We start from the raw sequence: 24,795 nt of genomic DNA on the forward strand, positions 1-24,795 counted from the left end.
GGCAAACTCTGAATCTTTCCTCTAATCTTTATGGTACCTTGACAGAGGCTGTTGTAGAAAGCTGGTCAGTAGCATGCAAGAGACACAAACCTCTGCAGATTGTCAGCTGAGTTAGAAATGCTGCTTCCCCCATTCCACTCCAAACCACCCTCCTTTCAGACAAAAACCTACAGGACTTTAGCATAATTAAAAATAATACATTACAATTAGTGAAGCAGTAAGAATACATCTCAAAATAGGTGCTAGTGTAGTAATCCAGACAGATTACATAGACAGAACCCACATACAGTCAGATACCGCCAATCGCAGTCAAACACAAGTGATTACACATTGGCCTGTTCACTACATCACTAAAATAGGAAATTCAAACTAATGGTTCCCATGGCAACTGTAACTCAGCCACATTGCACATATATATTAAAAAAGCAAAATGATTAACATTACCCTGTACAACAATAAAAAATACAATAGGTGCAGAAGGCAGCAGAGTCAAGTAAGCTAGGGAACCAGGGGTCAATAATCTCAAATCAGGATGACTTCTGAGTGGGAATAGGGCCTATTAGTAGGGTGATCAGATAGCAAGTGTGAAAAATTGGGACGGGGTGGGGGGGTTTAATAGGAGCCTATATAAGAAAAAGACCCAAAATCGGGACTGCCCCTGTAAAATCGGGACATCTGGTCACGCTACCTATTATCTACCACAAAAGCAATTATTGCAGTAAATGAATTTGTCTGAATGTGCTGAATATGTTCCAAGTGATGTTGCTGTTTAAAAATTGTTTAAAGAAACCCTGCCACCAACCCACAAACAACTGAGAACTGAACACTGTTTATTAACCCTGCATAATTACTCCAGTTTCTTCTATTGAAATTTTAGATTTGTATTACTTGTCATTTTTGGCTAACATTTTAGATTTGTAAGAAAAGATATATTCATTTGTTATATTCACCTCAAAATAGCTGCAAACAATGTTTTAGCTCTAATAAAGTGGTCTCCAACCTTTTTATGCCCAAGATCACTTTTTGAATTTCAGGGCAACCCAGGATCTACCTTGCCCCTTCCCTAAGGCCCCATCCCGTTCACTCCATCTTTCACCCTCTGTTGCTTGCTCTCCCCCACCCCCACTCACTTTCACCAGGCTGGGGCAGGGGGTTGGGGTGCAGGAGGGGATATGGGGTACTGGCTCCAGGAGAGGGCTCAGAGCTGAGGTATGGGTACTGGCTCCCGGAGGGGGACATTTACCTCGGGTGGCTCCCAGCCAATGGCACAGTGGGGCTAATTATATATATTAGAGCAGTGATCACCAACCTGTTGATTGCGATAGACGGGTCAATCCTGGAGACTCTCCCAGTTGATTGCGATCTCTAGCCGCAGCGCAGCAGGGCTGCCTGCTGCTAATGCACCCTCCCTGCCTGTCCCAGCCCCACTTAGGCACATTAGCACCTCCTCCCCATCACGAGCCAGGCCACCCTGCCAGCCAGCAGTGCACCTCTGCGGTCCCTGCAGGCACCACCCCCACAGGCACTGCCCCTCTCTGCAGGCACCGCCTTCGCAGCTCCCATTGGCCGCAGCTCCCCATTCCCAGCCAATGGGAGCTGCAGGGACTGTGCTTGCGGGAAGGACTAGCGCACGGAAACTCCTGCCTCTCTCCCCCCGCCCCGCAACTCCTGGCCCTACGGGGCTGCAGGGGCGTGCTGGCTGCTTCCAGGAGTGGCGTGGGGTCGCGGCAGGCAGGGAGGGTGCATTTGCAACAGGCAGCCCTGCTGCACCGCCGCGGCTAGAGAGCGCAATCAACTGGGAGAGTCTCCAGGATTGACCCGTCTATCGCAATCAACAGGTTGGTGATCACTGCTCTAATATATATAATTCTCATAATACCCATTACATGTATTAACAGACTAGAAATCTTAATAGAGACCGTTCATTTAATTGTCCAATGAATTACACTGCACTAACTGGTCTAAAAATGCTGCGCAGCCTAGGGAACTAATGTACAGAGCTCAATCATCAGCTATACACTATTGCAAATTTTACCACCTTATAGAAATTGATTAATGCAATGCCAGGACATCACTATCCTGCTGGACTGACATTAAAAAAAAAACTATGAGTAAATTTTAGTGATCAGGAAAGTAAAGGACTAACATCCCTGGCAAAAATCAGAGACCGTACTCCCCTGTGCCCCCACTACATGTGATGATGAACATGTCCTAACCTTGAACCACTCCCTCCTTCCCTGTTTAATGCCTAAAGGAAAAGGACTCATGGGTGGGATACTATAGGGGTACATTTCAATGTGTATGCACATCCACTACTAGAGTTAGTGAGGAAATAGATTGCAATGTATTCAGTAAACTGATAATAACCAGTTCTATATCTCGTCAGAGCCAGATGGTGCATTGGAACCTACAGTCTTTCTATAATCACAGTAGGAACAAGGGTGAACTCGCTGAGGCTTAATCTGGGAAAGAGCAAAGTGACGCTCGTGGATTTGGAGGGCGTAACCTTATTAATTGGCAAGTGAGATATCTGCACCCAGGTTAAGGGAGTGCACCTGCCATTTGCAACTTGGGTTCATAATCTTGGAGTTTTATGAGAGCCAAGAATGCTTTAGGAAGATCCAGTAGTGCACTTTTTTCTAATTGTGTTCTAACACAGGGGAGGGATAGCTCAGTGGTTTGAGCATTAGCCTGCTAAACCCAGGGTTGTGAGTTCAATCCTTGAGGGGGCCACTTAGGGATCTGGGGCAAAAATTGGTCCTGCTAGTGAAGGCAGGGGGCTGGACTCGATGACCTTTCAAGGCCCCTTCCAGTTCTAGGAGATTGGCATATCTCCAATTATTACCTTTAACGAGCATGATCTTAAATTGTAGCATAGACAAAGGAGCAAACATTTGTTCCTGGTTGTATTTAACCCTCAGAATGTGCTCCTTTACCTATGCCACAATTTAAGATTGTTTTAGTTAACATGTTAGAACACAATTTGAAACAGCGTGTGCGACATTCTGTACCTTGTGTGAGCACCCTCATTTCTCATTTATGTATGATTTTGATCTAACATATAAAACATGACTTGTAAGGTACCAGGGGAAAGGTTATGATCTCCTGCAAGTCATTTCTCTATCCATATATGTATATCATTAATGCATATGAAGTTATGAGAATTGGGTTCTATGGGTGTCACTAAAACATGTTAAAGCAGCAAAGAGTCCTGTGGCACCTTATAGACTAACAGACGTATTGGAGCATGAGCTTTCGTGGGTGAATACCCACTTCGTCGGATGCATGTAGTGGAAATTTCCAGGGGCAGGTATTTATATGCAAGCAAGAAGCAGGCTAGAGATAACGAGGTTAGTTCAATCAGCGAGGATGAGGCCCTCTTCTAGCAGTTGAGGTGTGAAACCCAAGGGAGGAGAAACATGTTGTAAATTGGGGAATCGGACAGATATTAGCTCCCCAGAGGCAACAGCAAGGAAAGTAACCAACACCTGGGCAGGGTATCAATCAACCCATCAACCACCATTGTCCAGCAAGGGAGCTACAATTCAGCGACTCATATGCATGAGGTCACACCAGGGGAATTGCTCAACCTTGCCTGGAGACTCAGCAATGCCCCTAGACAAGCCTGGACTTGTGCTCCTCAAGCACATGGGACTGAGGTTATAAAACAGACACAGTGACCACATGGGGGGGCCTTTTCTCCTGCCCCCACCTATGCTGCAAACAACAAAGACACTGAGAAGAAGACTGAAGACTCCAACAGAGGAGACTGGCCCAGATTTAAGGGACAAATCTGTATATTAAAGACTGCAATATCCAGTGGGGTGAGAAAAACTGCTTAATCTAGTTGCTGCCCAATCTAATAGGGCTGAGAGTTTAGACTGCGTACTTATATTTTATTTCTTTTGGTAACTACCTGACTTTTTGCCTATCACTTAAACCTTTCTTTTATAGACAAAACTTGTGTCACTAAAGCGAGCGGATACAGCAAGACTCGGATCTGTGGAATAAGAAGGTGCCATTTTACTAGTAATACTTGAGATAAAAGTGTACACTTAGTGTTTGTACTGGAGAAACAAATATACCGGTAAGTTAGTTATTTTTAAAATATTCACTAGCTCAGCATAATTTAAAAAGAAACAGTTGGTACCACAACATGAGGCACCCTCTTCAGGCAAAATTATACAAACATAATGTTTCTTCCCATCAATCAGCTGTGAGTTGCCTAATAAACATAAATTTAACCAGTCATAGAGGTTAAAGCATCTAACTGTCAATCACTGAGAAGAATAAAAATACACTAGGAATTTCCCTCATTTGACTAGCATCCAGTATGAGGCAAGATTCATCAAATAATACCTGGCATATTTGATTCCTTCCTGCAGGAAAAGAAATCCAAGATGCAAGGAACTTTTAAGAGATCCCTTCGGGTCAGAAAAGGCCAATATGTCTGACTTAAAATTTACTATCTGCCAGTGTAGCCATCTGATTGGCTAAACTTCCTTCAGTGGTTTATGGTTTTAAAAAAGAAAAACAAAAGAAAAAAAGTTAATAATCTTTCCGGTTAGGATTGTAGTTGTAGAAATAGAAATATCTTCTCTTTAAATCTGGAAACAAGTAATTCCCAACTATCTCCGTTACGCTTTTAATGTAAGCCTTTTAACTTTCTTTTAAGTTTTAATTTAAAAAAGGTGCCTCATCTAATTCTGAGAAATGGATTAGTGGTTAATCAGATTCAAAGCCTAAAACATAAAGCATATGCTCTTTGTTTGGAGATTGCTCTCATTTCAGATCAATGTCAAAACTTAGATGTATCGGAGATAAATTTCAAAAACATTTGCTTTGTACTGGTATGTATGCAAAAGACTATCCAAAAGGCAGTTCTAAAAATAATCCCAACCCAATCTCTCCCCTTTAATTCTAAATAGGATGCATGCATAGTAATTTATAATGCTATAAGACTAATATATGGCTTTGCATGTCTATAATACCTTTTGTCTATGGATTTCAAAGCACTTTACAAATTAATAAAAGGAGTTTAAAAGCACCCCATGCTAGTTTATCTAGGCACTTCTATGGCCCTCATCATGATAGTACCTGAGCACCTAATGTATTTAAATTCTACCTATGTTTTCCTCTTTATGAGCACCTATACATCAAATTCAGATATAGCAAATAAGAAATTGTACTCTCACACTGCTGAAAGATTGAACATTAAGGAGAAGGAGATACTCTGGTCAATACCTGTGAAACAGAAATAGAAAGGTGGAAGTGGTAAGACACAAAGAGATCAAATCAAGTTAACATTTAGATCTCATTTTCAGGAGGATTTTTTGACATCCCTCCGCCCCCCCTGGCCCTCCCCACCCATGGCATGGGATGAGAAAACAGAAACAGAAGGCTCCAAATTAAAAGGTGTTGGTGAAGAAACACTGAAAATACTGTAGCCATTCGTTTTTGGTGGCTTGCTAGCTACTTGAAAACTAATGTTTTAAAACCTTACACTCCCGTCCAGTCTAGCAGCAGGACATCTACACTGTTTACATTGCCACATTTATTGTTAGTAAAAGATATTTGGCTCACAAGTGAGAGAGAATGTGCTCGCAACACTCATTCCTTCAGTGAGGTATGTTAACAGGCTGCTGAGAGAGAGAAAAATAAAATCTAACTCTCTCTTGGATAAGTGCTTCTGTCTTTTCAGGAGCAGCACGGACAGGGTCCAGTGCTCCAAAGGAAGACGCGGCACTCTCTCCTGCTGCCCTGCTAATTCAGCACTTGCTCTCTCTAGCATGCACAAAAGGCTGCTTCTCCCTTTATCTGAGGGGAGGAATTCCTGGGGCCTTGCCTGCAGGAGCAGCTGGTCTCCTCCATATATGCAAGAAGCTCAGCATGGAGTCACTTTTAACTACAAAACTGGATGTTGGTTCAGTAGTTTCTCCCGACTCCACTCCTCTCAGGACTTTCTCAACAGTTCATCTTTTTGTGTTTGATATGACAGAAATTCAAGTTACAATTAGAGGGGCACTTTGCACAGTTACAGTTGGGTTGGTACTAATTGAATTAGAAATCTCAAACATCTAAAGGATTTATAAAGTATTCAGCTGTGATAGCTCACTGTAGACACCAACTCAGAATACAGGTCGATAATAATGAAGACTTCCATTAAAAAAAAACCTATTAATTTTGAATAGTGTTAAATGATGAACTCTAACTTTTTGGAGTGAAGATTGTTCTGCTTTAAGAAGTTAGTTTTGGGCATGACATATCTCTTGATTTACTGAAGCTCAAATGTGCAACGAAGCTCCAAAAATATGGGACAAAAAATTATTCATGCAAGAAAACTAAAATTATGTTGGCTTCATTCCTTTAGTCCAAGTTACTTTCTAGAACTTTAGTTGTGATTATTTTTGATGTAAAATAATTTTGAACTCTAAGAGAGGAGAGATCATATTTATATGATGTGTAGGTGATGTGAGAGCCATAAGAGTGATTGTGCAATGTCAGGACACTGTCCTGCCAGATGCTGTACATCCTCCTCCTGATGTCACTGGGAGTTGGGTTAGTGTGCGGCTGCTGGCCTGTGATATATAGGAAGGTGGACTAGATGATCTGGTGGTTTTATCCTTAATCTCTGACTTTGACTATGACTTTGCAGGATTAGCCTCTTAATGCTTTTAGAATATTGAAAAAAAAAAAAGTTAAAAACTGAGGAAAAACTTGAAAGTGTAAAAGATGTATTGTGTACCCGTCATGTACGTTTTTCTAGACAAATCACTACAACACCATTGTTAGTTCAGGCCTTTGACAACAAAATATCTATAAAATATTATTTACCAAAAAGACATGAGATAAAATACATTATTTCCTAATTTTTAGCCTACTTAAAGATTCATCTGAAAGGCTAGAACATTCTGCGAAAGAAGGGCAGAGTGGGTATTTTTAAAAATCAATATGCAAAGCTGCAGTTAATGTTCTGGCTGTGACAATCTAACAAGAGAAAGGAAGTTCTAAGTGGAGACTGATGCCAGCTTTAGTTTTTATTCTCTCAAATTGAGAGTCAAGGGCCAAATCCTGGATCCCAGTTACACAGAAGGAAAGGACACATTAGTCCCTTCCCTCCTCTACACTGTGCCAAATTATCCTGAATCCAGTCAGCCCAGCAGAGAGGGGAGGGGAAGATTCTGCAGAAGTTGAGTGCGCATATGAAAGGACTCCGCATCCTCCGGAGCAGCCCTCTCTCCTCTGAGTTGAGCTGATGAAGGGTGGGTAGGGAGGCCAGGATCAGTGTCCTCAGATAGGTGTGCTCTTGAAATAGGCTCTTATTTGTTGCCTTTTCTACAGCACCCCGCTACCCCTCCTCCCCCCGATCGCTATAGTACTAGAGCGCTTTCCTAACTCAAAAGGATGTCATGAGGATAAATTCATTAATACTAGGGAGGTACTTTCCCCATTTTACTGATGGGGAAATAGGGCACACAAATTAAGTAACTTGGCCACATCTTGCAGGAAACCCAGAGCCAAGATGGTAATACAATGCAGATCCCAGAGTCCCTATGCAGCATCAAGACTATCCTTCCTCTCCGACAGCAGCTTCTCTCCAGTCCCCAGTGGACAATCTCAGAATGAGATCATCAGCCGGGAGTGGTATATGAGTCCATTAAGGATTCCCTGCTGCTCTGAGCCAGAATGAACATGCCCCTCCCCCACTTGCAGGGACCTTGTGGAGGAACCATGAATACAAACTGTCTCCCTAATATTGACAAGAGGCCTGCTGGGATGGAATCACTGACTTTGTTGGGCAGCAGCAGGAACAAGCTGGTTTTCTCCCTGCCCCCCCACTTTATCTCCACTCACTCTCAGGAGATGCATACAGCCTCCATGGTACACAGCCAGGTTGGCTGCTCAGCTCCAGCCAAGTTACACATGGCAAATGCATCAGGGACCAGATTTATCCAAAGGGAGTCTCAGTTACTGGATTGTAAGAGCCCCATAGTTTTGTGCAGAAATTGTTTTATTTAATAATTAATGCTGTTTCTAAAGGGTGAATTATGCTTCCAAATAGCTAAGTAGGGCAAATCTATTAATAAAACATGCAATGACTGGATGCAAATATACACAGTGAAACTAGAAGAGAAATTTGTTGAAAGCTACATTTGATATCAAAGGAAAAAAACGAATTATTCTTGTTTTAGACAAATTTGCCGTTTTGGAATATTTGCAGAGTCATGGAAAAATATGTCTCTCTTTTCTCCACGAATACAGCAAGCATTCTTGATAAGGGGTTCCAAGTTTTATAAACATCAGAAAGCCCTAGGGGTATTACTCTGTAAATTACCATAAAGCAAGCTACAGCATAAGGCTAACTTCACAGCAGTACCTCTGACTAAAGCAGGTTAGGACACCAAATTGAAAAAGTCACCTGTTCCTGAAAATTTGGTACCTATTACAGTTACACACGTCACCCAAAATTCCTATTAAAGTGAAGTCATATTTCTCTATTTCCTCCACACTCCCGCCTCCCCCAGTTTATTCTGCATATTTGACTGTATGTGTATAGTCATTTTCACTTTCTCTCTGATTTCTCTCTTGCTGAAGAGTCCCTCAAACAGTCAGAGGAGCAGCAAAATCCTCATATATTTTTAAAAGGAATTTATACTATTTACTACATACTATTTAGAGGGTATCAGCAAGTGGAGTTATTTGAAACTGATGAATTTCAAACAAAAGAAGATTGATCATTTCCCTTTTAAGGATGCCTGTATTTTCTTTGAAAAGACCAGACAGCAACTATACTCATTGCTTTCCTCACGCTTGCAGCACAGCTGTTGTGTCAGCCTCCTGAAGTAATAGATACTTCTTGAAGTTAAAGGGACTGTCAGAAAATAATATATTCTGAGGGAGTACATTTTAGGGCTGTGCTTATCATGGACATTTCCTTAACATTAATGCAAAGGAATTAATAGAAATAGGTCTATAAAATTTAATTACTTTTTTTCCCCCTTAGGAACAGATGAGTAGTCTTACGCTCTAAGATTATGGGTTCTATTCTTGGCTCTGCTACACAGTCTTCCTTTGTGACCTTGGACAAATCACTCGCCTAGAAACTGATTTTCAGAGATACTGAGCACCGCAATTCCAGTTTAAGTCAATGGCAGTTGTGGGAGCTCTGCACCTCTGAAAATTGGGTCCTTAAATTCTGTACTTTCATATCCTCATCTTTAAACGATGAGGAGACCTCATAGCTTGCAATAGGCTTTAAAGTTCTTGCAGTGTGTATTTCCCCCCAACTCAATGCCAGATTTTTCATATCCCTGATCCCTGAAGTGCCCCCCCCAGCCATTTTTGCATATCCATCCTAGAAGCAACATGGCTTGGCCACAACTGCTGAAGCTCAACCTAAAACTAAACTTACAGGCTTTGATTAGGTTAGCACAATTGGACAAAAGTTCTCAGCATGTGCATGGATGTTGTACTCTATTCTTGTGAGCAGGTAGGTTAATGAGACAAAAAAATTCTTTCTACGAGAGGTTTTCCTAGATGAAGACAGTTTGAAAAGATTAGATTATACTCAGTTAAACTTGGGCCTGTCAGACATGACAGTGTCCATTTAGGAAGAGAGGTGGTGCAAAAAGTCTACAGAAACTATGACACTTAATGCGGAAACAGCATTTCAGTTTCATGGGCATGTCTAAACTGCAGTAAAATACTTGCAGCTGGCCCGGCTCAGCTGACTCAGGCTCGCAGGGCTATAAAATTGCAGTGTAGATGTTTGGGCTTGGGGAGGAGCCTGGGCTCTGGGACCCTCCACTGTCACATGACCTCAGGGCCTGGGAGCCAGCCTGAGCCGGAATGTCTACACTGCAATTTTCTAGCCCCACAGCCCAAACTCTGCGAGCCTCAGCCAGCTAACATAGGCCAGTCGTGGTTGTTTTATTGCAGTGTAGACATACCCATCCTAGCTGTGACACATGAAGGGGGGTGGGCGGGGAGTAGCTCTCTTTGATGGACACCCAGCCAGCCAGTTAGCTGTAAAATCCTTCTTGGTCTGTTCTCTGCTTGTTAACCCTTTACAGGTAAAGCAAGCAGATTACAGACCACGAGGGATTTTACAGCTAACTGGTTGGCTGGGTGTCCATCAAAGGGAGCTACTCCTCCTCCCCCCTCCCCCATGTATCACAGTAGCTGTCCTCACCATGCTAATCTAATAATGGACATTCCATCGCCCTCTCTAATGCTAAGTTACAATGAAAGGCAGCTCTAAAACAATTCAAATTGTATTCATGGTTTTTTTACTGCCTTCCTTCCAGACTAATGAGAGCCATTTTACTGCCTACTTTTATGAAACAGAACAGCATGGACAGAGTACATCAGAAACTTCCTTTACATATTAGGCTTCCTCTAATGGCACTTGTTGGTGTACTTTTAAGGTACTCATAAGGTAATGATTTGAGGGAGGGTTGGTTGGTTAACGAGTAATGAGTTGTAAAATTGTACTAGACAGCAACACGGGCTGATGAAGTTTCTAACTATCAGATATCTCTTATCATATCATATGTCAGAGTAAGGCTAGATTGCAGGGTTCCAGACATCACCATTCATTGGGAGTCTCATCAGTGTAGCCCAAGAGCCTTCTTGTATCTTTATCGCAGATACTCCATTTAAATATTAAAACTTAGCTAACATCTCTCCCCGCTTGCATACTGTATGCCTCTTAAGTATCGAGGAAGAGAAATTCTGCGTAACTGCATTATTTAACTGATTTTGGGGCATAATTTACATGAGATGCTAAATTAAATAAAACTGTGTTTTCTACATGCTTTTTGGACACAAGACGATCAATCTGTAAGCACCTAGAAGATAATAAAGTTACAAGGTATTGCCAGCATGGATTTGTCAACAACAAATCATGCCAAAACAACCTAATTTCCTTCTCTGTCAGGGTTTCTGGCGTAGTGGAGCGGGGGAAGCAGTGGATCTTGATTTTAGTAAGGGGTTTGACACCCAGCCAGCCAGTTAGCTGTAAAATCCTTCTTGGTCTGTTCTCTGCTTGTCATCCTCCATGACATTCTCATAAGTAACCAGGGAAATGTGGTCTAAATGAAATTATTAAAAGGTGGGCGCACAACTGGTTGAAAGACTGTGCTCAGAGTAGTTATCAATGGTTTGCTGTTAGGCTGGAAAGGGGTATCTCCTGGGGACCCAGAGGGATCAGTCCTGGGTCAAATATTATTCAATACTTTTATTAATGACTTGAGAGCATGCTTATAAAATGTGCAGACGACACTAAGCTGGGAGGGGTTGTAAGCACTTACAAGTACAGGACTAGAAGTCAAAATGACTGTGACAAATTGCAGAATTGGTTTGAAATCCACAGGATAAAATTCAATAAAGATGAGTGCAAAGCACTAGACTTAAGAAGGAAAAATTAAAAACAACCACAAAATGAGGAATACACTGCTTCAGCAGTAGTAGAGTGTACTACTGCTGAAAAGGATATGGGGGTTATTGTGGATCACAGATTGAATATGAGTCAATGTGATGCAGTTGGAAAAAAGGCTAATATTCTGGAGAGTATTAATGGGAGTAATATTCGTAAGACACAGGAGAGAACTGTCCCACTCTACTCTGTGCTGGTGAAGCCTCAGCTGGAGTAGTGTGTCCAACTCTGGGTGCCACACTTTAGGAAAGATGTGGACAAATTGGTGAGAGTTCAGAGAACAACAAAACCAATAAAAAGTTTAGAAAACCAGACTTGTGAGAAAAAACTGGGCATGTTTAATTTTGAGAAAAAGACTCAGGCGGGACCTGATAACAGTCCTCAAATATGTTGAGGACTGTTATAAAGAGGACTGTGGTCAGTTGTTCTCCATGTCCCCTGAAGGAAGGACAAGAAGTAATGGACTTAATCTGAAGCAAGAGAGAATTACAAATTTTTTTTTTCCAAATATCTAACCTAATCTAATCTAATTATATGGGTAGTTAAGCTTTGGAATAGGCTTCCAAGGGAGGTTGTGGAATCCCCATCATTGGAGGTTTTTAAGAACTGGTTAGAGGAACACCTATCAGAGATGGTCCAGATTTACTTGGTCCTGCCTCAGCATACAGGCTGTACTTGATTTCTTGAAATCTCTTCCAGTGCTACATTTCTAAGGCCTGGTCTACACGGGGAGGGTGTCGATCTAAGATGCGCAACTTCAGCTACAAGAATAGCGTAGCTGAAGTCGACGTATCTTAGATCAAATTAAAATTACTTACTTTGCGTCCTCGCGGCATGCTGCGGCTCCCCCGTTGACTTTGCTTCCGCCTCTTGCCGAGCTGGAGTTCAGCAGTTGACGGGAGAGCGATCAGGGATCGATTTATTATGTCTACACTACATACAATAAATCGATCTCCGATATATCGATCACTACCCGCTGATTTGGCGGGTAGTGTAAACGTACCCCAAGAAGGGTAATGGAGTTAATAGAAATACATCCAAATATCCAACTATATTCTATAATGTAGTTCTTAATATAAAATTGCTTTGCAACATGTAATAGTTTAAAACAATAAGAAATGTGAACTGCAATACAAAAAGCAAGTACTAGAACTGATTAAAACTGACTGAGCAATTGTTTTTATATCCGCACGAATTGTTTATTGCAGTTTCCATGTGGGAGTTACATTTTCACAACTTCAATCAACTGCTATAAAAATTAAAAATAGAAAAAATAATTTAAGCTAAACGAAAGAACTTACCAGCGTTCTATATGAAGAGCTGAGAAAGTCCGTGAGGCCGCTTCTCTGGTTAACAGTTTAAACCCACATTGAGTGTCCCTGATTTCCTTGACACAGAGGAACCATACTAGGAAGTGGAACCCATACATGAGAAGAGTTCGGAAGTAAGAGCGCTGTGAACAAAAGCCAAGAAATTAGATGTTTTCATTTATATGACAAAAGGAACATCTGAATGGATTTGAATAGAGGATGAGAATTCCACTTCATGACAATTTTGAGGTTAGAAACGTGTGTTTGTTCCGCACTGGAACAAAAGGAGAATTGTGGTGGGGGGGAGGTGTGTCAGACAGTCACACTCAGGATCTCCCCTGGGATGTGGCAGACCCAGCTCTAAGTCCATGCTTTGCCTGATTCAGAACAGTTTTTCATCCCAGATCGTGCCAAATCAGGCAGAGCATGGACTTGAATCTGGGTGTCCCAAATCCCAGGCCAAGACCCTAAACACCCATCTGTAGGGTCTCCTTCCTCCGCCACCCCAAAACAAAAGTTTTGTGGAAACTGATGTCTCTACAAAATGTTTTAGCTTTTATGAACCACCATATTTTGCTGAAATTTTATTTAGGCAAAAATATTTCAGCCAGCTCTAAATTTGAATCGTTTTAGGCTACACATGTAACTTTACAATAATGGTGTATGTTACAGTACAGAAGGGGATCCTTATTGCAACTATCAGAGGGGTAGCCGTGTAAGTCTGGATCTGTAAAAGCAGCCAAGAGTCCTGTGGCACCTTATAGACTAACAGACGTGCAACATACATTGCAACTATGTATTTTAAAGTTTTGTTTCCATTACTCAAATTTAAACAAACACACATACAGAACTTGGTATAGATCACTGAAGTAGAATTACATAGACATACTAGGACATAATCATCACAGTATGATTTTTGTTTTGAACATACAAACACGTTTAAAATTGGTTTTTGGAAGCGAAGATTTAAAAAATTTAAAACAAGTTTACCTAAGGTGTAAAAAGATTTTAATATGTAAATTAAAGGTAGCTTTATGTCAGGCCTTAAAAGAACAACAACTCCCCACCCCACCATCACCAAAACAGTATCCTTTTATTTGCTCATTGCTGGATTTCTTTTATTCAAGCTCAGTTCTTCTCCCCTATCTCCCACCAGAAACCTGGTGACGGAAAGAGGGAGCTGGATGCACTTGAAGGGAGTTCATTTGTATATGATCCCTCACCTCAGCAGGTTATCACATGACCACAGAATCAGAGAGCCCCTCCACCCTCTATGTCAGCGGTCCCCAAATGTTTCACATCACCCCCCCTTGCCCTGTCTGTGCCCCCAACCCCCCTGAGAGCTGGGGCTGAGAGCAGGGCCGTGGCTCCCGGGGGTGGGGTGCAGATAGGGGTAAAGGGGTCGATGCTGGGGCCACAGCTGCGGCCAGGGGCTGATGCTGGGGCCAGGCTGGGAGTGGAGCTGCGGCAGAAGCCAGCAGTTGGGGCCACAGCCGGGTGCGGCTGGGGGCAGAGTGGGTCTGGGTGGCATTCTATCCCTGCCCCCGGTGGGGGCTGGCCCAAGCCCCACTGTGCCCTTCCCCGCACACCCCCTGGGGGGGTTCACCCCAGTTTGGCGACCACTGTTCTATAGTCATCAGGCCCAACCATCCCCAGGATTAGTTGGTCTGGTGCAAAGACAGCATATGTAGACGGTAATGGTTTTCTGTAGCCATTCATGTTGTCAACACAGGGTCCAGGATTTAGTCCCATTACTGAGAGAGCTTCAGGGTTTCTTGTCAACTATGATGCAAACTATGCCCACGCGTTGATAGGAGACTAGATCCCTAACACTATTAGATAATCCAGAGGGAAAAGCAGTGCTTAATTTGTGCCAGGGCAGAGACCCGGTACCTCTAGGCTTAGCAGTTCATAGCCCTGGCACCTTTGGGCTTGCTGCACGAGTTATGAATGTAAAAAAATAGCTTGAGCCCCAGCAGCTCTTTCATTACAAATTAAGCACTGGGGAAAAGTAGACGATATACCAGGATTTGAACTCCATTTTATCTCCTCTTGGACTTTTGCAGCTATTTCAGTATTTTGTATACATTTTAGAATGATTTTAAGTATCACGCGCTAGTGTAAACATAGCTTGTTCTAGAGAAAATCCAGCATTATGAGTTCATCTAACGATGTTAGAGAAATTAGTCCAGCAATGTGTTTGTTGCAATATAAGTGCAATGTCTGTGCTATGTCAACTACAGTCTGCCAAAACATCAGTAAAACTGATGTAAGACGAGATTGCGCGCTGATGCAAGTTTGTTGCATAACAGTCACATACTAAGTTGTTTTGTCTAGTGTGTATTCAATACTCTATTCTACTGCCGTTTTCCTGTTCATATTGAAATTCTGCTTTCATACAGGTTACCGATATTTCCACAAAACAAACCTTGTAGACTTCTCTCAAGGATCTTTTCAGAGGCTCCTTGCCTGGAACTCATTCAAGACTAAACACAATGCTCATTTCCCCTGTATGCATACTCCACCAGAAGAAGCAACATTCACTTCTTGTCATTTGTAGTAATTTTGGAAACGTGCAAGCATGAGACCCGTGAGGCAGTCTTGGCCTCTCCAATTTTAATCCGAGAGTCTTCCAGGGCATAGCTGTAGCAAGGAGCTTTAGGAAGGCACTTGCATTGCAAGTGATTCTCAATTAAAGGCAGGCAAAGAAATGCAAGTTTTCCAAATTGGCTATGTTTGCTAGAAGTTCTGAATTCCAAATGTACATTTGCTGGGGCAAGTCTGAGTGGTGGGTGAGGTCTTCCCCTTCACTCATTAACATGAAATTAATTTTCATAATGTTGATTGCAAGAGAATTGTGATACCCTTTCAAACATTTTATTACTACTTATAACAAAACGTTTACCACTCACTCAGGTCTTAAGAGTTGAAGAGTAACAAATTGTTGGACTGAAAGGAAAGAAATTAAAGTCAAGCTGTCAGTTGCTTCTCCCTGTCATCCCAGTACTTGAAGACCCTGTGCATGTGTGTGAAGAGACTGTTCCAGCCTATGAGCTGCAGAGCAATTGTAGAACCACAGGGCTTCCAAAGCATCTGCTTGAATGTACTGTGCCTAAAGCTCTCCACTCAATGATTATAGTATATGCCCTTTTTGGTTTCATGTTGGACAAATTTGTACACACATGCTGTCGGTTGCGTTTGGGACCAAAAGTCCCATCCTCTGCTGGAGCAACTGATTTAAATCCCTGTTAGCTGAAATCTAGCTCACACTTCCTGCTGGTGGTGTTTGAACTCTGGGAACAGAGAGCTTTCAGTCATGTTGGACTATTGCTAGGCTCATGGCAACTGCCTTCCCAACTATCATTCATTTTGTGTGTCTTGATTTAATTTACAAACTGGAATGTTAATGAAAAAACAGCAGTTCTAGGAGTCTAGTTCAGACGAGGAAAGAGAAACTTACCTGTGCTATTGAGTCCTGTTCCAAATGGGCTCGAGAGCCACAGGCAATAGCCATCTGGTCCTGCAAAGGAGCACACACATAAGAGAACTGGAAGCTAACTACACCACCACTAGTGTTTTCTGAATCACTGGCTTCTTCTATTCAGGTTTTTATGTGAAATCTTAAAGCATCATGATAGCTTAATCTTGTCCACTAAATTTGTCAAAGCAATAGAAATGTCTGCGTTTGGCACGTTACACAAATCTTATTGTTTGAATGTGTAGATATAATGAAGCCTTTCTACATTTTATGGATTCTCTAAAGCTTATTACATTTTGTATATGAAAAGCTCAGATTCAGGTCTTGTTCAGGAATAAGAATGTCTCTGAGCTTTTCAGACAGAGAATTTATTTCACAGTGCAGACAAAGTATCTAGTTACACTTAATATGTATGGGTATGTTTGGCCTAAGATTTGCAATAGGGAACGGGTAACAGAACAGAAGACTTGATTTTGCTGTTATGGCAATATTTTATTTGTGTAGGAATGTCATATCTCTAAGCCCCAGTTAAACTGTAAGAGGCACTTCCAATGGCCTGTATTAAAATTACTCACATTACTACTTTTGAAATGATTCTTGTAATGTCTTTAGGAAAATTCTGAAGAACTAAGGCTTGCTGCCTTTTCAATAGCACACAAATTTAAAAGGTATGTTAATCAATTAGCGCCATCTAGTGGGGTCGGAACTTTATCTGTTTGACCAAATGGTTATTTTAAACATAATTCAGTGACTGCTTTGTAACAACAAGGGGGTACAAATCGGGGAGGAAAAAAAGCTAAGTATAGAAGTTACATATTGCTCCCTCCATTTTGGGGCTAGTTACAGGTTCCACATCAACTTGTCTTTAAGCACCATGGTAACTGAAAATGAGTTTCTTCAAGTCAAGCAACTCTAAGTGCCACTGTTACCCTATTCAGGAATACACTGTGATCCGACATGACTTATTTGGTCTTCAGAGAGGACACAGTCTGAATGAACTGACATCTGCAAATTAAAAGTTAGCCATCTGCTAACAGGAAATAGACCAATTAGAATAAAATAAAGAGTCATTCTCAAAATAATGAGAGGGGAAATTAGGTTAAGCAACATATCAAATTAATAAGGGTAGAGAAAGCAAATTTTTAAATAAGTAGGCAGCACAGTGAGCTATGATACTGGAAAGAAAAAAGGGCTCAACATAAAACACATGGATCCCACAAAAGTTTAAAGACTCGATGAAAGAGATAGCACAAGTGTCAAAATGTGCAAATTAAGGCTCCTGATCCTGAATAGAAAAAGAAAAAAAAAAAGCACATGCTTAACTTGATGCACTATAAGTAGTTCCACTGATGTCAAGTTAAAGTTAAGCATATCTTAAAGATTCTCAGTATGTATGCAAGAAACTTGTTAATAAAGAGAAATGCAACTATGAGTCCACATACAAACTGCTTCAGCTAAAGTGACAGAAGCTTATACTTACTGGCCATGGCTGGAGATTTCTAAGACCCTCTTCTACTTTTTCAATATCTGCAAACTTTGTGGCTCCATCTGCATCAGCCATAAGGATTTTTCCCCCTCGACAGCTGAAGACACCCTGCAGATGAAACAGCAAGTTAAAACCTGCACTAATACAAATAAATTTTCATCATGATAAACTAGCTTCCAGGCCCCAGGAGTCTAAATTAAGAAAGCAAATCCCTAAAACGTTAACCTGAATAGAAATCTAGAAAGGAATTAAACTAAACAAACAGGTGAACCTGCAATTTCCTATGTTGACATTTTGTTGATAAAAAAACAAGTGTTCAAGGTTATTAATTTGTAATACAGCTGTGCCTAGGTGCCTGAACCACTGATCAGGGCCCCATTGTGTTAGACACTGTACAAATAACAAAATGACGGTCCCTGACTCACAGAGCTTACAATCTAAGTATGTAAGACAAGAGACAAGTGGATACAATAAACAGACGGGGGAGCAGAAGGAAACAATGAGGCAGTACTGGTCAGCATGATAAACAGCTGTCAAAGCACACCAGCTGCCTAATCACTGTACAGTTTTTCCTCGTCACTTGATCCATGTTCCTTGGACAAAGCATGCAGCATTGGGATAGGATGTGGGATGCTACCTCCTAATACATCTTCAAGAGCCAAATCTCTAAAATGTATCTGAGAAAGATAAAGTACAACATAACTGCAGTTAGCTTGGGGCAACAACTGCAGCAGACCTGGAGCTTGGCTCCATCATATTCTAGGTGCTATATGACATGTGCAGATGCACAAGGGCATTTGTGCTTGTTGCCACCATACATGCTTAACTCTGTACAGAGTGTGTTGCAGGCTCTTGACGATACATCCAGAATATACCCTCACTGTCCTACCCAAGATGATGTATGCTCTAACTCAGAAAGAAACATGAAATCTTCCATTTCAAGTAAAATTAAACAGAGGGTCTAAATGTTTTTTTAAAAATATAAAAGCAGAGATTTCCTGGATTTACTGACCTTCTAATTAATTTCTAAGACTCTCAAACCAACAGCTATGTACTAAAGCCAATTAAAAGCACTGCCGCAGTTCTATCATCTATGCAAAGTGTAAACCATAATCATCTTTTTTCCACAATGCTGATGGAAAGTATAATGCTGATGGGGGTATATTCTCTGGTGGTCATGCACCATTCACACTCTTCCTGCCTGCTACATACAGCAGTACAAACACCTCACATATGCACTACACAAAGAATAAACTCTCTCTCTTTCTCTCAAGCAAGTGGGCAGAGGCACTAGTGAATGAGAACATTCCCTGCAGTTCAATATTAAAATATCCCACACAAAGTCATGCTCGTTCACCTGGAAGAATTGAGAAAACAAAACAAAACCAAAGAACTTCTCTGCTTTTTTGTTCCATGTACTACCTAAATACTATAATCATAGGCACCATGGATTCTATATCATAATGCCTTTATATAAATCCATGGTATGCCCACATCTTGAATATTGCATGCAGATCTGGTCACCCCTCCTTAAATAAGATATTAGAATTGGAAAAGGTACAGAGAAAGGCAACAAAAATGATTAGGGGTATGGAAACAGCTTCCGTATGAGGAGAGATGAAAAAGACCAGGACTTTTCAGCTTGGAAAACAGATGAGTAAGAGGGGATATGACAGAGGTCTATAAAATCTTGACTGGTGTGGAGCAATGGTTCTCAACCTTTCCAGACTACCATAACCCTTTCAGGAGCCCCGTCCACCACTTACCCAGGGCTGAAGCATGAAACTTAGCTTTGTGGGGCCCCCTGTGGCGTGGGACCCTGGGCAATTGCCCTGCTTGCCACTCCATAATGGCTGCCCTCTACTTGTGACTCCCCTTTTGCCCCTCCCAGTTGAGAAACAGATCTAGATAAGTTGACATATCCCCGGAAGACCTCTGCATACCCCTGGTTGAAAACCACTGGTGTGGAGAAAGTGAATAAGGAAGTGTTATTTACTCCTTCACATAACACAAGAACTAGGGGTCACCCAATGAAATTAATAGGCATCAGGTATAAAACAAACAAAAGGAAGTACTTCTGCACACAACACACAGTCAACCTGTGGAACTCATTCCCAGAGGACGTTGTGAAGGCTAAAACTATAACAGGGATATAATAATAATAACAATAAAAACCCAACTAGATAAGTCCATGGAGGATAAGTCCATCAATGGCTATTAGCCAGGATGGTCAGGGATGCAACCCCATGCTCTAAGTGTCCCTAGCCTCTAACTGCCAGAAGCTGGGAGTAGATGACAGGAGATGGATCTCTTGATGATTGCCTGTTCTGTTCACTCCCTCTGAAGCACCTGGCATTGGCCACTGTTGGAAGACAGTATACTGGGCTAGATGGACCACTGGTCTGACCCAGTATCGCCATTCTTACGTTCACCATATAAAAACCTTAGGCTAGACAGATAAGTTATAGATGTAGCTTTTGTATGATGATCTTTGAAAAAAATAAATGCATGAAGAAAGATTCTAGAAATAATAAATGAAGTGTATTGACAACATGAGAGAAAAGTTTTATTTTTACTCTTTATAGTCACCTATTATCTGAATTCACGGCTCACAACCCAAGACTGATGCAGTCCTTTTAAGTCAAAACAATACAGTGCAATGAAGTATCATTCACTCACTCTGAACAATTACATAATTACACACACTAATATATTTTCTCTTGTGAAGAGAAATATCTATTTGTAAGTTAATATATGAAATACACACATTATGCCCCATCAAAATCAAGCCCAGCTGACTTCAGAGGGACTACACACATTTAAGCAAAACTTTGCTGGACCTTGGCCTTAATTCCTTATTCAATTTCTAAATATCAAAACTATAATCTGGAGAGGAATATCTATATTTACTTATCTTATTACTGGAGCTTGATTTTAATCTTATAAGGGGTTTTTTGTTTTTGTTTTTTTTGCACTGAAGAGCTAGTTCTAAATTAACTAATCAATGTAGTTTGGCTTTAATTTAAATTCTCATCTGAAAAAAATTCTTCAGTGTTATTACTCAAAGTGTTATCAAATCCTTGCAATGAGTTTATATTTTGTACATTTTTGCACTGAAGATTTATGGAAGTATACCTCTACCTCGATATAATGCAACCCGATACAACACGAATTCGGATATAACGTGGTAAAGCAGTGATCCGGGGAGGGCGGGGCTGCACACTCCAGTGGATCAAAGCAAGTTTGATATAACGCAGTTTCACCTATAACACAGTAAGATTTTTTTGGCTCCCGAGGACAGTGTTATATCGAGGTAGAGATGTATTTAATATTTTTCAAAATGGTTTTATTAATCTAAAAATCTTTAAATTAAATTAAATCCACACGAGATCTGCTTATTTTGGCAAGACTAGAATTAGTTCAAAACAGAGAAGGATTGAAAGTATTCATTACCATTCTGACAGCTCCACCTTTTCCCCGATTTTTTACCAATGTTAGGACTCGTACTTTGTCACTTCCATATTTCTTGCAGTACTTCATTGCAACCTGTAAGACATATGAAAGTCAAAATAAAACAAAACTAGAACCTCAAGTGGAAGATAGAGATTTATTCTTCCATTCCTTTTTCTTCAATAGCATTGTTACCACTTCAATCTGCATAAAATGGAAATATATTGTCCAGTGCAGAGTTGAAGTCTGTTTAGGAAACTAAAAAGAGTAAGAAGGTTAACAGCCAGAAAACTGAAGAAACAAGAAGAATAAAATCAGGTAGTGGTCATAGAGGATAGCTATGGCTGTCCTAAATCCCCTTCACCCCACCTGCCAAAGATAAAGCTAGAAAACCATACAACACGTATTTATACCAGTGCACAAAGCTAGTCTATGAAAAACATGCTTTCACTACTGTTACCTGTCTCCCATTTGTTTCATTGCTATGTCTGCTTTTAGAATTAAAACGGTAAGTGCTTTGAGACATGAATTGCTTTTACATAGTGCTTGTCATCATATTTTTCTTCTGGCATAATGGGGCCCTAAGAGACTACAGTGTCATAAATATTTAATAAAGTTGAGCATCAGCTCAAAGCAATGTCAGTGTTCGAGTAGTCCGGCATGAAAGTGCAGATCACCTCTGTCTTAGAAGGCTAGACATGTTCATCACTGTACAAGACAGACAATGGCTACTACTTTGAGGGCTTTTCAATCTTTATACACTACTACATAAGAGATAATATGATTCATCCATCATTGACACTGGGGGTAGTAAACAGGTTAGTAAGCTACTGAACACATATGCATAAAAGGACACATAACCTTATCAGGAAAGCTTGAAAGGAAAAACTGAAACAGAAGTAGGCATGCTAGTGGCTAACCTAGACATAAATCTAGAGTGGTATTTTCAGAAGCTGCTCAGAGCTGGACTGACTCTGCTCCCACTGAAGTCAATGGTAAGACTCCCATTAACTTCAACAGAAGCAGAGGAAAGCAGAATATTGTTGAAAATCTTATCCTTAATACTTCAGTATTAATGTTTCTAAACTAATACAAAACTTTATGCTGTATAACAAGTTCTACACAAACTGTGCCAAAATACTTTACAGAATAATAAAATGACATTTAGAATTGGGGGAGATTAAGAGGCTTAGATGGGAAAGAATTATGGTCTCAGATAAGATCTGGAAAGAGAAGGGGAGATTTGAAGAAGCAGACACAGTGATGCTGTTTCAGATCACAGAAATCACACAGGACAATGCTCTTGAGGTGAGACTGTGGAAAGGAGACACACTGGATGAACAGAGGGAATTGTGGAGGGAAATTGAACAAGTTACAATATCTCTTAAAAAGATAACTGTGCTATAGGAATGTCATCCTATGAATGGCATGGACAACAATGGCAGAAGGAATCTGAGAAATAAATACCGGTAATTAAAAAACAATGAGCAGCAGATGTGTAGAACAAAAGGTAAAGGTTTGATACATTTTAGAAAAGCTAAAGCAGTGTGATACACATCTGCTCCCTTAGACTGCCAGGTGAGAAACTTTAATATTCTCTTCTTACCTTTGCGGTCTGATCTTTACTGCCATCATCAACAACTATTACTTCATAAGTGAACGCAGGATCTCGTTTCTTAAAAATAAAAATGGAAATTGTGCATTTGGTCCAATCTCTGTCTTTCACACATACACACCTCCCTTCACGCCCTCATTCAAATGGGCAAAATTTCAGCCACCAGAATGTTTTTTTGCCCCTGGAGCCTTCTTCCTCATTCATGTCATAATATACATTTGAACAGATGCACCAATATCATTTTGTAAATTTGCTATGATGATAAACATCCTTAAAGCAATAACAGTCTGTTACCAATATGCTATTCTAATGCTGTCATATTACATGCTAACTGCTCTATCATGGATAGTCTTATTTATTTTTAAGCTACTATAAAATGTTGAAAATCAATATTGCTATGAAGTGAACTTGGAGGCTCTGAGTAGCCTTTACGTTAAAGATCAGAAAGAGTTCAAACTATGCCATATTTTCTGAAACTTGCTGCCTCATAAGCAGGTGACCAACTGTAACAGTGTTAGAAAAACAGGATTTTAAAAACCTTGTGGGAATAGATAGTCTAAATAATATCGTCAGCTAACTTTTACTCCCCTATATGTTTATCCCGGATAGGTATCATGTGGGTACAAGTCTCTTCCAGATGTAACAGTTAATTTTTATATTTCAGTAAAAATTGCCTTCCATCACACAGTCTGAAAAGAACTCATGAAAAGATGTTGCCAGGATAGAGTGCTTATCTTTTATTTGGATAATTCTATAATGCTTCTAGGCAGATCACAGAAATCCAAACAGGCAGTTTGTTTTCATATGCTTACAAGGATACTATATTTTCAATGAGAAAATGAAAGTTTCACACCTGTCTTTTTTCAAGATAGTCTAAAGCTTCATCCATCATAAGAGGCACTGGAAGGAAAAAAATACCACAAAAGCTGGTTTAACCAAAGCATCAGTAAAAGCATATTTAAAATATTTTCACATCCCAAAGAAGTCAGGTCTTAAGATAAAAAAATATCATTGACTTGAAAATATGGAAACAAAAAAACAAAATTACAGTTATAAATTTAATCCCATCTGGACTAAAAGTTAGGTTATCTGTATTTTACTCCCAAGCTCTGCCACCAAAATCATTATGCAGTCTCTAGCACTATGTAATTCTATATACCCGTTTCCCTCTTCCCAGATAATAAATTATTTTTACAGGCTCTGATGCTGCAAAGACTTGTGCACTTTGGAGCTACTCACAGTGTGTAATGTTAAACTCATGTTAAGTCTTCAAAGAACTGGAGCCTTGTATTGTAAAGTCTTTTGGGAGGAAAGACCATTTCTTCACGAGTTTTTACATAGCCTACCACTATGGGGCCTGACAGGAGCCTCTGGGTGCTACTGTTAATATAAAGACTTGACTTCTACAAGTGAAAACCACAAGTATTATGGGGTTTAAATTCTGGTTTGTACTTAACATTGGGCATAATTTTTAATAAAATGGTTACATTAAATTACAGGCACAAAATAACTATGCAAAGAAATATGATTAGGAAAAGTATATTAGCCGAGGCACTAGGCTGAGCACTAAATATTACCAGCATGAGCCACCTAACAGCAACTGGTTAGTCAGGTAGAGCAAATTGCCTCAGCAAAAAAGTGTTGATTTCTGCAAACAGGGTGATCATCTGTGACTCCAATCCCTGCCCTTCCTAGACAGAGAAAGAGTACAGAACATCTGGGGCACTCTCCTCCCTCCCCCAATATCAGGGGGTAGTAAAATTTCCTTTGAGGAGGGAAATCTACTACCTATTCTGAAAAAAAGCAATAATCCAACCAATACTAATGAAAACACCACTCTACACTAGTGACCTTGCAAACCATCACATGCTCTCCAACCTTTTTTCTAAGCAAGCTAACGGAAGACAGCAAAATATGTCAGTAACACTATCTGTCAGCTGCTAGTACCCTGGATCACTCTTATTAAGGTTTCAGGCCAGGATATGCGACTGAGGGTATGTCTACACAGCAGCTCATGCC

The 24,795-nt window shown here is 40.6% G+C and overlaps 1 protein-coding gene across 4 annotated transcripts in view; it reads right to left on the bottom strand.

Moving 5' to 3' along the window:
• ALG5 (ALG5 dolichyl-phosphate beta-glucosyltransferase) overlaps positions 1–24,795 on the bottom strand; it is a 47,309-nt gene that overhangs the window by 5,899 nt on the left and 16,615 nt on the right. For all 4 annotated transcript variants that reach the window (XM_039498696.1, XM_039498701.1, XM_039498708.1 and 1 more), the window contains 6 exons: positions 23,630–23,676; positions 22,768–22,836; positions 21,165–21,257; positions 17,706–17,819; positions 16,208–16,267; positions 12,739–12,890 (listed from right to left, as the gene is read on the bottom strand). In XM_039498696.1, the coding sequence (XP_039354630.1) occupies positions 12,739–12,890; positions 16,208–16,267; positions 17,706–17,819; positions 21,165–21,257; positions 22,768–22,836; positions 23,630–23,676 (535 nt within the window). The remainder of the gene's footprint in view (positions 1–12,738; positions 12,891–16,207; positions 16,268–17,705; positions 17,820–21,164; positions 21,258–22,767; positions 22,837–23,629; positions 23,677–24,795) is intronic.

This window comes from Mauremys reevesii, linkage group 1 (assembly GCF_016161935.1).
Source record: "Mauremys reevesii isolate NIE-2019 linkage group 1, ASM1616193v1, whole genome shotgun sequence".
Taxonomy (NCBI): domain Eukaryota; kingdom Metazoa; phylum Chordata; order Testudines; family Geoemydidae; genus Mauremys; species Mauremys reevesii.